General features: G+C 41.9%; 1 protein-coding gene across 1 annotated transcript in view; it reads left to right on the forward strand.

Annotated features, from left to right (window-relative positions):
* The window catches only part of LOC122175136 (deubiquitinase DESI2-like), a 53,329-nt gene that overhangs the window by 16,249 nt on the left and 21,606 nt on the right, over nt 1–15,474 (forward strand). The window contains exon 3 of the mRNA XM_042862569.1: nt 1,651–1,706. Coding sequence (XP_042718503.1) covers nt 1,651–1,706 — 56 coding nt within the window. The remainder of the gene's footprint in view (nt 1–1,650; nt 1,707–15,474) is intronic.

Here is a 15,474-nt window from a genome sequence, read left to right on the forward strand (position 1 = left end):
TAGGCTTTAGGAAAGAACTAGTCTAGCAAAGAAGGGGAGAGAGCATCTGTCAGTAAATAGGTGGATAAAGATGCTCTGTGCTGCTTTTAAGAAGCACCAATCATCTTTATAACTTTGACAGGTGGCACAGGGGCAGGGAGGGGAGGAAGAGATTCAGTGAATCGTGTGGGTGGTGGAGAAATTAATCCTAATGAAATGGAAGAGCAAATCCACAGTGAGCAGAAAGCTTTGGATTTCTGCCTTGCTGGATATGGATAAATGCAAGAGAATCCCTTTTGCATGCAAGAGCTAATTGGGCAATTACCATGTAATCTCAAAACCATTGCTTAAACTGTATCCCAACTATCAAAGAGCGAGAGACTCTCTTCCAGCAGTTCTCTGAATCTTCAGATAGGAGTTTGAAGTAGGTCTCCACTGTATCTTTCTCTCTCTTCTGGGAAATAAAATTTTGTTCCTTTTTAAAATTACTGTTATAATATGAGAACTCACTTTCAAGAGGTTTGCTTTTCTTTCTTTTTCTTCTTTTTTTTTTTTTATTAATGTTTTCATTATTCTTTACACAGAAGAGAACACACGAACACATGAATGGCCAAACTGGCTCGGGACAAGGGTTCATCTAGTCCAAGACTGTTGTTCTTCCCATTGCTGGAGACAGAGCAGAACAAGCATATAACATTTCTGGCTAACTCAGAGTTTATGACCCATGGCTCTTTCTTCCTTTTGGTTCTCTTGAGCAGATGCATAAACCCTCCTTTACTAGGAAGTTGGCAGGTCTGCTCCCTATTGTGAAAAGCCCCCCTACCAACTACCCTGCACTGAAATGTCTGCCACTGGCTTCTTTTGATTTTGGATCTTGTAGCTGACAGTGACTCGTCAGTTTCTATCTCTGTTTTTCATGCCACCTGCAGAATCCTATTCTATTCCTTTGTCTCTTGACTAGCTATATGAAGAATGTCATAACATTTTTTTTAGAAATGGCAGTTAGCCATGTCAGTAAGATCACTGCTTTCTTGATATTCACTGACTTCCAAAGAATACCGCAAAGTGGATTTCATGGAACTCCCCTTACAGAAATTATGTCGACCCTTACTCCAACAATCATTTGTATTGATCTGTTAATTATATCCTTTATTATAGCTTCTGTTAGTTCATCTGGACTAGATGTCCAGTTCACAGATGTGTTGTTCACTGGTTCTCAACCTGTCCTCAGTTTAAAGATTGGTACTACAGTTGCTGTCTTCTAGTGTTTGATTCCAAAGATGCTTTACAGTAGAGAGGGTGCCCACGACAATTACTAGTGTCCTTGTTTTACTCTTCTGTCTTTATAGTTCGTCTGAAACCTTTGCACGTGCATTGTTCTGTCCCTGGAATTCTTCAGGGCTGATTTTTGTCTGTTCATATTGTATACTCATCTGTGTCAACCTTAAACAGAGCCTCTTCTGGTTTCCTCACTCTTCCTACTCTTTCTGCAAAAAATAAAAGTGGGAGGTTCAGGCAGGGGGATATCACCAGTTTTATTTTAGTGGAAACAAGAAAACTCTGATGCAAAGATTTTATTTAGTTTCTTTGCAATAAGTATGTCCGTTTTAAGCTCTCTGTTTTACAGCTTTGCTATTGCTTGGCCCTACAGGCTTTTCTGATGTGTCGAAGGAAGGATTGATGGAATAGCTAAATGTTACTGGAGAGGCTATCCTTACCTTCTTCAGGTCTGTCTAAAAGCTGTAAGTGACAATGTCTTTATTTGCTGTTAAAAAACCCCCATACTGAGGCAATTTGAGTGAGGCGATTTGGATCAGTAAAAGAGCTCTGCATATTTAGAAGTTTTCTAACCCCCTAATGTATGGGTTCATGTTATCTAAATATTTTGCGTGACTGGATTTGAACTGAAACTTCAGTGTTACGATGGTGAATGATTCTATGCTCCAAAGAACTTGTCTGAAGTCTCCTCTGAGCAGTGGTATTAAAGATCAATACTGAATTAAAACTTTAAAACTCAGTACTGATTCCTGTTTACTTCAGACATCTTCCCAATGCTTGCTTATGATGTGAAGCATGTTGTTTTCCATCTCACCTTTCTGTTGAATGTAGTTGGTATTCTTTTTCTCCGAGGGAGAATTTCTTCTTTAGAATTGGCACCAACACAGTGATTCAGCATTGAACTGGTCTTGCTCTTGTCCTTTATCTTTGACCATCTCACCTGACAAATGTAGAGTCTGTGCCTTGCTAACACTGAGTTGGAAAGGAAAGCCAAGAAGACACCTGCAAACACAACTGCTCAAACCCCACTGACATTAGTGTTGGAGTGAGATAACAACCATGGTTACAAGACATTTAGAAATACAGCTGACTGCACTTTTTTTTTTTTTTTTTTTTTTTTTTTGCTAAGAGACGAAGATGCATTGGTGGCCTGTATTTATACATCTAGCACTGTTTTCATGCTTGGTTACTTGGAAGTTACTGCTGTTGAAGGATAGAAAACCAAGCTGTGTACTTATTCTTATGGCTCACAGTGTGCAAATATACCTTTGAGGATGCAGCAAGCTGGGAGAAAGCTGAGAAAAGTGCTTTGTGTGTATTTTCATTGCTGAAAGATGCTGGCCTCTGAGCAGGCTAACCATTGACACAGCACAGGCATTTCAAACATTCCTTTGGTTGTAGTGTCCAGTCAGTTACACCTTTGCTCCCTCTCTGAAGTTTTATATGGATTACATTTTTAAAATTGTTTGGATCTTTTTCACTGGCAGAGAAGCTGAGGAATATTCTGAAGTGTGAAGGGAAAAAACAGTAAAAGGAATTATATAAATGATACCAAGCTTACATTTCATAGCGCAAAAAAAAGGTTTACCATAAGATGAAATACAGTATCTGGGCTGCTGATCTTATTTGTTTGACAAATGTGTTTACCTCTTATATGCATTTATCTAACTCGGGAGAAGGAAGATAAATGGAGTGGGAACTGAATGGTCTCAAATCTATCCACTCGTCACTTCAGTGACTTTCATTCCTTCAGTGTCCAGATATTTCCTTCTCATATAGGATTAAAAATCTTCATTTTTCTTTTGGTCTCCAAGATAACTAACTTACAGATTTAGTGAAAGAAATGAGATCCACATCTGCTGCACAATCTCCCTCATCTTTTGTGAGAGTTATGTCCATATCTCGGTGGGTTCCAGTTGCGTGGAGTTCTGCTTGTGTTCTCCTGCCTTACTGTCTGAACATTGCATAGAGCCAGTGGATTGCTTTAGAAAGAGTGGCAATTTCTCAGGTCTCTGCCTGTCAGGGCAGCATTTTTGAGCGCTCACAGAACTTGTCTATTGAGTTGAGTGACCTATTATTGCACGGGTTTTTATTTTTAGTACTAATCAAAATGGGAGTGTTCTGCTTCACTCCTAGAAATGAGTTAGTTTGGTTTTGAGAGCTATGGATCCTTGTGAGCTGAGACAGAGTAAGGCCTTGGTTTTTCTGTAATAGGTATCTGAGCATCTAGACGGTTCTTGAAAGAAGTAAATCATAGGGAGAGTTTAATCTGAGAGCAGATGTCTTTGATACTAGAAGATGTTGTGAGCTAGATGAGGCATTTACAGTGTTTACCCTGTTCTCCTGTATTGGCCTGGCCACAGTTCAGATTAGCTGTCTACTCTGCATGCAGGAAAATTTTTTGGCAGACCTCTGAGGAATCTGACAGATGGTACCGTTTGCCTGCTGTGGTACAGATATTCAATCATTTCCCTTTTAACTAAAATAAATAGAAGCCAAAATGCAATTGTAGTATCTAATGGACTTTGATAGAGAAATAAAACTGGGAGAGTGAGGTGGGATATTACTGGTGAAATTTATTACATAAGGTAAACTATTCTCCTTGATCTTCCTGATCTGTTTCCTTATCCTGCCTTTCCCCTTCAATCCTTGATCTCACTATTTGTGTTTCAGATGTACAGGTATTATGAGATGCATGTCCATGGAAAAACCAGCCTGCTGAATTGCATGGTCATTTCAGGTTTTCTTCTAGGCATATGCACAGTGGACTAGCATAGAAGTTATGTTTTAGCATTAGTCTAAAATTTTTACCATACCCAGTAGATGGAATTACTTAAAGCAGCCTGAGTGATATTTCAACACTTGTCTCACAAATGCTGTGGTTTTTGGAGGGAGGAGAGAAGACAGGTTTAGTGTTTTCCATAGAAGCTGCACATGTGGCATGGTTGTGCCTGTCCCTGTGGTGGGGATGCGACTCTTGTGAGAAACAATCACAGAGGCTGTCCCACTGGAGAGCCATGCAGATGGGCATGTTTCAACCTGAAATTACACAATTTTCACCCAAAACAGTGTTTTCATAGTAATAAATGCTGAATATTTGTTGCTAAGCTCTGGAACTATCTGCCATTCCCATCTTTTGATAATGGATCACCATTAAATGGCATTAGAGCCACACATCCAGTGCTGCTTATTAAATAAAGACAGTGGGAATCCTTGAAGAAAAATAAATCCCCTGTAGCCCTCAAGCAAACCAGAGTACAGCATATTGCATGAGAGTCATTAAGAAACTCCCACAGCTTTTTAATTTTTTCCCAACCATCATGGCATGCTGCATGTATTAATCACTCTCTTGCATCTTCATATGGGGGATAAAGTATCCTCAAAGCTGTTTGTCAGCATCCAAAGCTGAGTGTCACCATTTAGAAATGATTACTCAGACTTCCTACAGTATTAGTGGCTAGTGTTGTTTTCAGTCATTCTAAGTAGTGCTAAAATTACCCAGTGTGGAAGCCATTTGGTCATGAGTTATAGAGGAGTCACTATCTGCACTTCTGTGCTTGCTGTTTTGCTATCAGTTTTGTACTTTGTAGTAGACAGGTACTCCAAAAACCAGTGTGACATTAGGCTAGGTTACATGGCAACCCATTTTTTTAGACAGTGACCTTCATAAGGAAATGTTCTTTGCTCTGCTCTTGTATAGTCCTCTTGAGAGCAGTGGGAATTGGCCTTTTGGGGAAGGTGTATTTGAATTCCCATGGCACAGCGACGTTTCATCACTGCTATGGCTGAGTTCCTTGGCTTCTGCTTTGTCCCTTAAATTTTAATATAGAAGCATCACTGCAATGCACTTCTTCAGTAATTGTGATGCAGACAGAGACTTTATGATTATGGCACAAAAGTACCCATATCCTTTCTCTCGTAGGAAAAGACAATGCAGAGAGATGAGGCACAGTTTAGAACTGGCACTGTATTTGAAGAGTTTTATCCAAGACAGGACAAAGCAGCATAAGAAAAAAGGACAAGGCTTGCTGAGGAAGGCTGTGTTTCCCTGTATTTTCCTAAGCTAAGCTGGTTAGAAACACTGCCAGCTAGGCATGGCCCCTGGAACCTCTCCAGGAAAAATCTCAGCTTGCACAGTTAAAGGGTTTCCCCCATGCATGCTGGAGAACAGATTCCCTTCTTAGAAGCTTAGAGATAAATATTGATTTTTGCAATAGCAAATTAATGTTAATGGCATCCAGCCAATTTCTATCATGGGCGTAGTGAGATATTTTGAAAGTGTTCTACCAAAGCCAGCAGAGATTATGGCTTCCTTGGGTGCAAGCAGCCCACACCCCTGTCTTCTGACAGCTGCTGCTGACTCACGGGCACAATTGCTCCTGGCAAGTGGGTGAGAAGGTCAGAATGAGAATTTACAGGTCTGTATGGCATGTAAACACTGAACTTGATTTATGGCCTTACACAGCATTTGTATGGGCAGGAGATCTAGAGAATGTATCGTTGGTTTTGTTTTGTTTTGTTTTGTTTGTTTTTAATGGTTACTTTATTGCCCAAGGGGATCCATGTTCACCAGCAGTAGGTGTAACTCCTGGCTGTAAGGTGCTGCTGTTGCCATTAGGAACTCCAAGGTGAAGTCGATGTCCACGGACTTACAGCAGAATATGAATCTCATGTCCTTTTTTGACATTCTACCTATGGGATTGTCCATACAGTCCTTCGGTGTTTTGTGTATGGAGGTATGAACGCACTTTGGTCTCCTATTTGAAGCTCAGATAGTTTTCTTTTGGACAATAATTTTCTTTACTTTAAAGTTGATGTACCTTTTCTTATTAACGCCTTACTGCTGAAGAAGTCAGCATTTGTCTAACAAATCCTAGCCTGCCAGCCAGCAGTTTCCTTTGAAGTTGTCTGCTGCCTCCCTTGAGATTCTGCAAAACAGGTAGAAAGTAGTTTGCTGTTCTGTTTTTTATGAAAGGAATGGAACAAAAGGTCTGCTTATTTCACTGCCTGAGGTGTTCCTGGCTCTTTGGTGACATTATGAAGAGATTTCTTGTCCCTTTGTGATGGCTGTAATTTACAAGGACCTTGTTACCTCAACCTTCTCTGAGTAGTTATCCATATAAGAACTTAGCAGAAGTCAGAAGTTGCTTTAACTACTTTCTTAGTGTAAAGAGAGCAGATGTCACTGCTTTTTGTATCTGGGAGATACATGTTGTCCTTGGTGAAATTATTAATGGAGTAAGCTATGATGCAGAAATGATGGTAGTTTTGTAAATAAGAAAGGCTGTTGATATGAAATGAAGATTGAGTATATTTGGATGATTTGGCTGTCTAGATAAGTGTCAGAATAACTGGAAGAATCGTTGTTTGTGCAGAAGGGCTCCAAGAGGCTCTGATGGCTGTACCCATGAACTGGATCCTGCTGAACAGTAGTTCATTCTTGAATTACTAATGGATGGAGAGTGTATAAGAAAAGAAGATTCAAGAAAATCTGCCCTACTTGGTCAGACATGGGCAGTTGGCATTCCAACACAAGTATATGTGTTCTGGCTAGGCAGAAGCAGTCTTAGGGAGAACAGGACAGAGCAGAAGAATCAGTGTTGTATGAATACTTGGCCACTAAAGGAGAGAAATTCAGGTACCTGAGTAGGGTGAGAGCCTCTGGCAGAGAATCCTTAACTGCCTGTTTATATGGTGGCATGGATCTCTTTCTCTCCTGATGGACCTGTTTACGTGCACATACATCACATTGGTTAATGATTATGGTTTTCATCTTGGATGTGACAGGCTGAAGTTCAAATTCCTGCTACAAATCTGCCAGAGCAGAGAGAATCACTGTGCATTTGAGCACCTCAGAGCCAAGCTGCAGATGTCTGACAATTAGCTGCTCTATGGAGAGCTCAGGGTGCATGTTACCTATGGCCTGGTTTTCCCAACAAAGGCAAATATTTGGGTCTAAGCAAACTTGATACATAGACTGGAAACCACATTTTCAAAGGATACACTAAATGTCACTTTTCCTTCTGTACTACTGCCTGTCAAGGCCTGACAGGACTAGCTTCTGGACAGAGGTGGTAAAGAACCACAGTTGGGCAGCCTCTTGAATGTGCCAGCTCTTGAGGAAAGCTGTTGAATGGAAAGGTGAAGCACAGAGCTCTGAGGCCATGCTGCTGGCTCTAGTTTGGCCATGACTTGCCTAATAATTCTACAGTCTGCACTCACACTTCAGAGGCCCTGTGGTAAGCTGGACTGTAGGTTATTAATCTCCCTGTGGTTTTGCATGAGTCAGCTAATACGGTCTTTGGGAAACCTGCTTCCTGACATGCCCAATGGACTGTGCTGAGGGCTTCCAATGCACATGGGTACACAGGATCCAAAATATGCTCAGCTGAGAATGTTAATAGCTTCCTAGATACTACCAGTGTAAAATGTTTCAGGCCATTCAATACTTCGCCATGCACAGGCACACTAACACTTTCTTGATATAGTTTTCAGTCATATAAATCTTTCCTTGTGCTTTCTTACTGCCAGAAAACTCAAGAATAGTTAGCTTAAGTCTCACTTCATTTTAAACTGAGTGCGATACTCCTACTTGAATTCTTTTGTACCATTCTTCAAAAGTCTTCTTGCATAATTCATGTCAAATGTTTGCAAATTTCTCATCTGTAGTCATTGCCTTGCCAAGCTATTAACTCTTTTGTATTAATTCTCTTAAGTCAGTCTGTGATCACTTAGCTGTTCTTTCTGAAAACTTCTGAATTTGTCATTGTGAATGCATCTCAGGGAAAGGTACTGGCACTTAGCTGAGTTCATAGCATACACAAGTTCTCCAGGTGTATTTCTTGCCTTTTTCCCCCTTCTAACCTCACTTTCTTTTGTCCAAGTGGAAAATGACTAATACGTGTGAGTCATACAGCAACTAATTCAGTCCTGCAACATGAGAATAATTCTACTGCATGTGAACAAATACTCTGTACAACTTACCTACATCGTCTGACTTTTTCAAGAGAGTTCAATTCCCTTTATGCTGTGAGCTTGGTTTGTACGCAGACAGCAAATGAGGTACATCTGTGAAGCAGAGAATTCACTGTGCATAAGAGCTTTATCAGAAAATATGTTCAAAAATATGGCTGCCCTAAGACTGAGAATGGACCTAATTCCAACCGTATAGACTGTATCACTTGAAGCAGTGACTTTACTGACACTCAGTGGTATACTGCAAGAGGGGCAGAGTTTTAAGGCTAACCCAGGAGTTAAAACACTTTAGTATAATCCTACAAATGGACACATTTTTTTCCTTCTAGCTTCATGTTCTTGAGATTGATTGTACAGGGATGTTCTCAGAACTAAGGAGATGGAGCATGTGAGGTGGTGTGCAATAGCAGGGAAAGCCTTTCTGCAAGGGTTATTGAGTTTACCCATCTCTAGCAACAACCTTTCAGTGCTTCCATCAGATGCTTGCAAACCCACTCTGGCCTCCTTCAGGCATACTCAAAACTGAGGTTAAGGGAAGCAGGTAGAGGTTGGGAAAAGGGCATATTGCTTCTCATATGGCACAAATAATTTACTACAAACATCGTGTTATGAACACAGATGCCGAAACTGAGCTATTGGTGTCATGACTGCTGTGACAAACCCTTGATCTTGTGAGTTGACTCCTGCTAGCTTCTGTGTGAACCTGCAAGTAGCAGAAGACGCAGAGATGTTCATTCTGCAGGGACAGAAAACAGTTGCTTGATCTAGCCAGCTAGCTGCTCTCTCCCTCCACTGGAAAGGCAGGTCCCCGATCAAGTTCCAAAACACTGGTTGGATGAATGTTCAGTATGCCCAGCAGGAGTTGGCTGCATTGAATGCAGATTTTGCCAGATTGGCCAGAGTAGCAGGTTACAATTGTGAGCAACTTGAGGGAAAGGTTACCCAGGAGTGAGCTTTCTCCCTGGTATGGCTGCAGGAAAGAAGTTCTGTTCAGGATGATGCATGCCATCAGTGCAATAGGTTGGAAAGTGGAGTGGCAATGGAGAAAGTCAATGATTCTAAGAGTTGTCAAGTGATGTTAGTATGCTGAGCCAGGACTATGCCTGCCCTTTTGTAGGATGAAGTGGTAAGTGAAAACACTGAAGCTAATTTTTTTTCATAATTTTAAGTGTATAATGTTCAGAATATACCCAGAAGTTAACAGCTGAGATACATGTTATTTCCTTTCTGCAGCATGATTAATGTTATTCTGTCCTGCTGTTCTTCCAGTAAAATCACATTATGTCACAACATTGAAGCATAAGTAGATTTCCAACTCTCCCTCAGCAGCAACATCAGTTTTTAATCCACATGTGGAGTTCAGAAGCCACAGAAATAAGCCCTTTACGTTTCATGATTGCTAAGATTTTAGCACTGGTTCATCCATCGGGCAATTCAGAAATGTATCATGATGTCTGAAAAACCATAGCAAGCTTCAAAGAAATTCCTCCTGAAGAAACAGCTGAAGAATGTATTTAAACTAGCTTGAGAGGAAAAGAATCCTGTGCAGAGCCTGGCTGAAAAATATAAGAGCTGCTTATGACAGTTGGCTCTCACAGTCCTGTAGGTGTCTAGCCTGTGTTACCTCCCCAGAGTGCAGGTGATTCTGTGCTGGCAAAAGGCCACTCTGACGTGTTGTGTTGCTTTGTCTCTTCTCTTAGCTTAGCAACTTTTATGGGGTTGTAGGAGGAATACATTTAGCATCATAAACTGTAAATTCAGGCTGTAATTGTCTGGAAGATTCCCTGTTTACTAAGATATATTACCAAGAAGAGTGAGAAACTGCCCTCAACAGAAGCTGAGAAGGGCCCGGCTAGGAAGTTTAAACCCCTCTCAACCAAAATGCACTGAAGCGGTCAGCTGCACAAAGAGGTGCCTTGCGTTTTTCTTTCTGCGGTGTGACCCTGCTCCTGAGGTACCTCCAGCCAGTTCTTCTAAAAAGTCTTAATGTCCAAATCTGAAGTGGAGTCTTCTCATGTATGGCCTTCCATCTAAGTGCCACATCAAGCTCTCCGATTGCACTGAGGCTGCAGCCTTCTCTGCACTCGGTTGCTCTCCTGTAGGAAACCCTGGAGTTTCCCAGGCTTTGATCAGTTCTGCCACTGGTTGTTCACAAAGGTGCCAGTGACTGCTCTCTATGAATTGTTTTTCTTGAGACTTGCCTGCTGTTACCTATCACAACTGGAGACTGATCTATGGGTTTGGTTTGTAAGAGAACTGCTTACTGCAGTTTTGTGTTTCTTTAACATTGTCTGGCATTTAAGTGAAGTTAGCATACCTGAGTAAAACAGATGCTTTTGGCTAATAGGATTTAGAGCGATCTGATAGCTGATGCAGCACGAGACTTGCAGACTGATCCCTTTTGCCAGCAACAAACAGAGCACGGCATAGAAGGTGATCTTCCAACTGAGAAGAGTCATATTCTGTGAGTTCTACAGGGTGAGCACCTATCCAGACAGCTTTTCCCAGGTATAAACTACCAAAGACAGGCCTCTGCCATCACTCTTCTTCTCAATATCCTGTTAAGCTTCTTTTTCAGTTGCTGTTCTGCGTGCATGCATTTAAATCCTTTTATGCTTAATCTGTATTCACAGTGTATTAGGGAAATAGCATTTTAGATTTGGTTAATATAAAAACCTTGACCCTCTGGGGGAGTGAATGTAAAAGAGACACAGGTCACACTGAAATGAGCTTGGGTCGCATCCAATTGCCAAAGAAAACTTACAGCAGCCATGCTATATAATTGTCATTCCACATGATGATGATGATGATTTTTTATTACTAGAGCTGTGGGCCAGAAGGAATGAACAGCAGAAGGACGTGGACATATTAGCAGAGCTGTGTGCATGCTTGGGGCTGTGGGACACAAGTGAATACTGCCATAATATGACTAAAATGCCTTGACAAAGATCTACAGGAAGCCTGCTGTTCTTCATGTCTATAGTTGAGATAATGCTTTCTTCACTACTGCAACCATTATTCAGAGAATATTCTGTGAGCTGTTTTAGGCTCTTTCCTTCCACCTCTGCAGGCCCAACATTCTAGATTTTGGTTTGGTTTGTAGAAAAATTCACAGGGGGAAACTGAAACTCTTTTGAAGTTGCTGAGCATTTGTATCTGGCCTTAGAGGGCTCAGATTTCACTCATGGATTTCCTGAAATGATGTTCTCTAGTTTCCTCTGTAGCTTTGTTGTTTGTGCTCTCATCTCTCAGATCTGGATCAATACATGTCAGAAAATAGTGCCAAGGTACCACTTTATTGCTCTCTGGCAGGTCTCCTGCATCAATCAGATGTTCTGTTTAATACTGGCTTTTGGCTTGAGCTTAAACAGCGCAGATGAATTTTTCTGGTGTTTGATATATGACTGACCAGTACATTTATGACCATTCACTCTTCGTTGCATGTTTTCCTGAAGTTGCCTAGGTAAGGTAATGGCAGGGCCAAGCACTACAATACCAGGAAAAGGCTGCATGGTATATCTAATAAATGCAGAGGAAAGAAGAAATGCTTCTTGTTGGTCATACTCCTTTCATGGAGCATACCAATAGCAGCTAGAGCCCTGGGTGTCCTGCAGTTGGATCTGACAAGCCAAGGCTCTCTACTGCAGTGAGCCAGCTGCTCTGTCCTATGGACAGTCTTGTCTCTAGTCTCAAGGGAGCTAGTTAGGTTGGACTGCTTGGTACAGGAATGCTGGGAAGAATCTGATGATGCCACAGAAAATAATGGTCTGAAATAGGGCAGATAAAGAAAAAAACAGTGATAAAAATGTTGATGTTATAGTATGGCATCAACCAAAGATTGAATTGAAATATAGATGGATCTCTCTTTCTGGAAACCTGTGCTTTCAGTAGCAGTTCTTAAAAACTCATGCTCTGGAAAGTCAAAGGGTGGCATTATCTGCAAGTGCTGCACTATCTGCTTCTTTGTATCAAACTAACAGAGGCATAATGAAGCTCTTTAGTTTCTTATCTACAAATATGAGATATGGTTTCCCATCCCAATAAGACTTTCACTTCTATTTCCGAGGAGTAAAGATGAATAAAATAGATAACATAACAACTGACTCAGAGTGTCTCCTGAATCTAAGCTATCTCACCAGGCGTTTAGAACACTGAAGCAAAGTAACCATGAAATCAGGGATGGCTTGAATTAAAACCGGAAAATTCCAAATTCTACATCATCAGGGACCTGCATTAAAAGATCTTAACTGATACACTGCAAAATGCAAATGGGAAGAGGTTCCTCTCTGGTTTGAATTTGATTCCTGGGCTGTCTCCTGCTTTTCTGAAGCAGCTGCAGTCTGTTTTGCCTTCATCCTTGCCTCTCTTCCCTTCTGAGCTGTTCTTTGTCTTGGTTTGTGATGGAAACAAGACAGAATGGTCCAAGTCCTTCTGTATAGGCTTTACAGCATGATTTTGCAGGCAGCATGCAATGCAGATATGAATCACAAGTCCCTCTAAGATCCTGCTGAATTCAATCCCCCAGCTCTTTCATCTGGCTCAGAACAGGCTGCAGAGTTTTTTTATTTTTTTTTTTTAATCTAAGCAATAGCCAATTTACTCAAGAGATGAGTATTTGCTGACTGTTGCTGCTATTCATATGCTCAGAACTGCAAAGCCTTTGGAAAACGAGGCTGGCTCGTGCTTATGTCTACAAACTGGATTTCAAATTTGGCTTGGATTCTTTTTTCCAGCTCTGCAAGTGATTGACATGTTCACTTCAGCGTAGGTTCCTCCTGAGACAAGCCGTGGGCTGTGCCCCAGTGCCAGGCAGTGGTTGCTGCATGTTCAGTCGTACACTGAAGGCACATTCTGCAGTACCCTGGAGATAGGGGTGAGCTGAGGACAGCAGCAATGATTCAGAGCTGCTTTGCATTTTGGTCTTGATAATAGTTGAGTATCTTCAGTATTATCTAAGATGCAAATCAGATCACACTTCAATAACACCCCTGTGTTATTAAGGTTATTTGAAAGAAAACACTAAAAAGTGTTTTTGCTTGGTTGAAATTTAAGTATGGCTGAGGTTGTCACAGTTCTGTCCATAATTGTTCAATAAAAGGTTTCATACCAAAGAACACATCATTTAAATACAGAAAAGTCTGTGTTATGGCTGTAATCCTTCAGCACCTGGCATAGCAGAGAAATACTTCTGTTTCTCTCCCTTCCCCTTTGGTGGAGCTTCCTCACTAGCTGTCCTGCTGTCTGCAGCCTGTCTCAGCTGCCTTGGTTGGGCAGGGGTTGTTCTGGGGCTATGGCCATGCTGGGAACAAGAATGGTGCAGGCAGGTGGAGGATGGGATGGGCTTGTGTCACGACAGTGCTCTGCTTATATGAGGCGGTTGTATTTAGTGCATTATTTTTCTTCTTTGTTTGCTTATTTGTTTGGATGCAACATGGACTTTAACAAGGAAGAAGGGAAAACTGTATTTGAAAGTGGATTTCAATTTAAATTCTTTGTTTGAAATACAGAAGCCAGATGCAGCATGGCCTCTGCGGATAGCCTGACTAGCTAATATGCAAGAACATTTCTGATTTGAAAAGATCTTATTAGTTACTCCTGTAAGCAAAGCAGCTGGTGTGACCCTGGTATATTGCACTTGTATTATTGCTGTGAGCCAATAGCTCAGCCTGGGGGAGAAGGTAACCTACTTACCTTACCCTCTGGAAGCAGTTACTGTGGGACTGCAGAAACTAGTATTTTTGTGACTCTTACTGATGCTATCTGAGAGCCTGAGGTGTTAGCCCACAAGACTGGGAGATGAAAGAACTGAACTGAGGGCATGCCCTCGCTGCCCATGTGAGATGGTCTTGGGCTCCTTAGCAGTTGTGGCTGGTATCATATGGTTTCTTCCCATATGCATCTCTTTCCACCATAGGAGCAGGGGTATCCCTCCTGCAGTGGGCAGGGAGACAGAGGTCTGTGGAGAAAGGCAGCAGAAAACAAGGGGGCATCCATCCACAAACACCGGTGCGCTGCTCAAGAAGAGGACGTGCTGCTCATGTCTCATCTCAGCTGGTGGATATTGAGGGCTGCTTCGTCTAGCTCTGGTTTAGTGCTCTGGTGTGCCCAGACCCGAGAGTTTGCATAATTCAGTGATGAGTTAAATAGAGGTTCTACAAAAATTGAAGAGAGCGGTGGGAAGGGGTCCAGGTTGGGTCAGGTATCCTGCACTAATAAATGATCTATGATACCAAAACTCAAAGAACAAGAAGTATTACAGGGCTTGCTGGAAGGAAAGGAAGCTGCTGTACTGCCAGAAGCAAGAATTTTGGGGAGCACAGTATAAGGTATCAATACTGACCAACCCCACATCAAGTCAGGCTGGGGGCAGCACTTTTCACATCAAAGCTACTGTGTTTTTCCAGAGTAGCAATGGTCACGCAGAAAGCATTTCCAGGTGATTTACAGAGTTACTGCATTCAAGGCAGTCATCAAAAATACATAAGAAAGCAGAGTGCAGGAGGTAGATGGAGTGCGCCAAACCTCTGGCTGCCTGAGAGCAGAGGGTTCTGTTCATCATGTGGACCTCCATGTCACCAGGCACCAGAGATGCTGCAGATCATTGTGGCTTCTCCAGAAGCTGTTAGCTGACCCATAAGAGAATTTTCACTTAATGAACCATCATCATACAGAGAGACAAGTGAACGCCGCTCTCTTCCCTTGCAGTGCTTGATTACAATAGGATTTGCATTGCTGAGATTTACTAGAGATGCGTTTTCACTGCATGCTAACTGTAAGTGAACTGTAAATACACCAGGCGCTGGCAATTTCCACTCATTGCCTGAAAATATCATTTCTGTAGCAGCACAGCTCTGCAGCTAACCTAATAAATACTTGTGCTGAGCAGGGCTCATTATCTCCAGTGCAGCACTGCCCTGGCATAACTGCACAGCTCCCCACTCCAAACAAGCCCCAGCTAAGCTAATTCTGGATGTCTGCACTGTCCTTCACGGTGTGGTGGAAACAGGCCCTGAGCAGTGCTGGCAGAAGAGTGGTGCATGCGTGCTGTGGTGCTCCTCTGCTCTACACTTAATGAGGAAGAGCTGGACTCCAAAGCAGCAGTTGCTTAACAGCTCCTCTTGAAAATTTGTCTCGGAGTTGGGTAATGTTGTGGTTGCCTCACTCCTGATTTTGGAGCAGCCAGACTTTAGTCTCTTCTGAAACACTGCTTGATAACGTGATGTGCCTCTGAGCAAAATGTTG

This window comes from Lagopus leucura, unplaced genomic scaffold, assembly GCF_019238085.1.
Source record: "Lagopus leucura isolate 7727_CA_CO unplaced genomic scaffold, USGS_WTPT01 Super-Scaffold_1, whole genome shotgun sequence".
Lineage (NCBI taxonomy): Eukaryota > Metazoa > Chordata > Aves > Galliformes > Phasianidae > Lagopus > Lagopus leucura.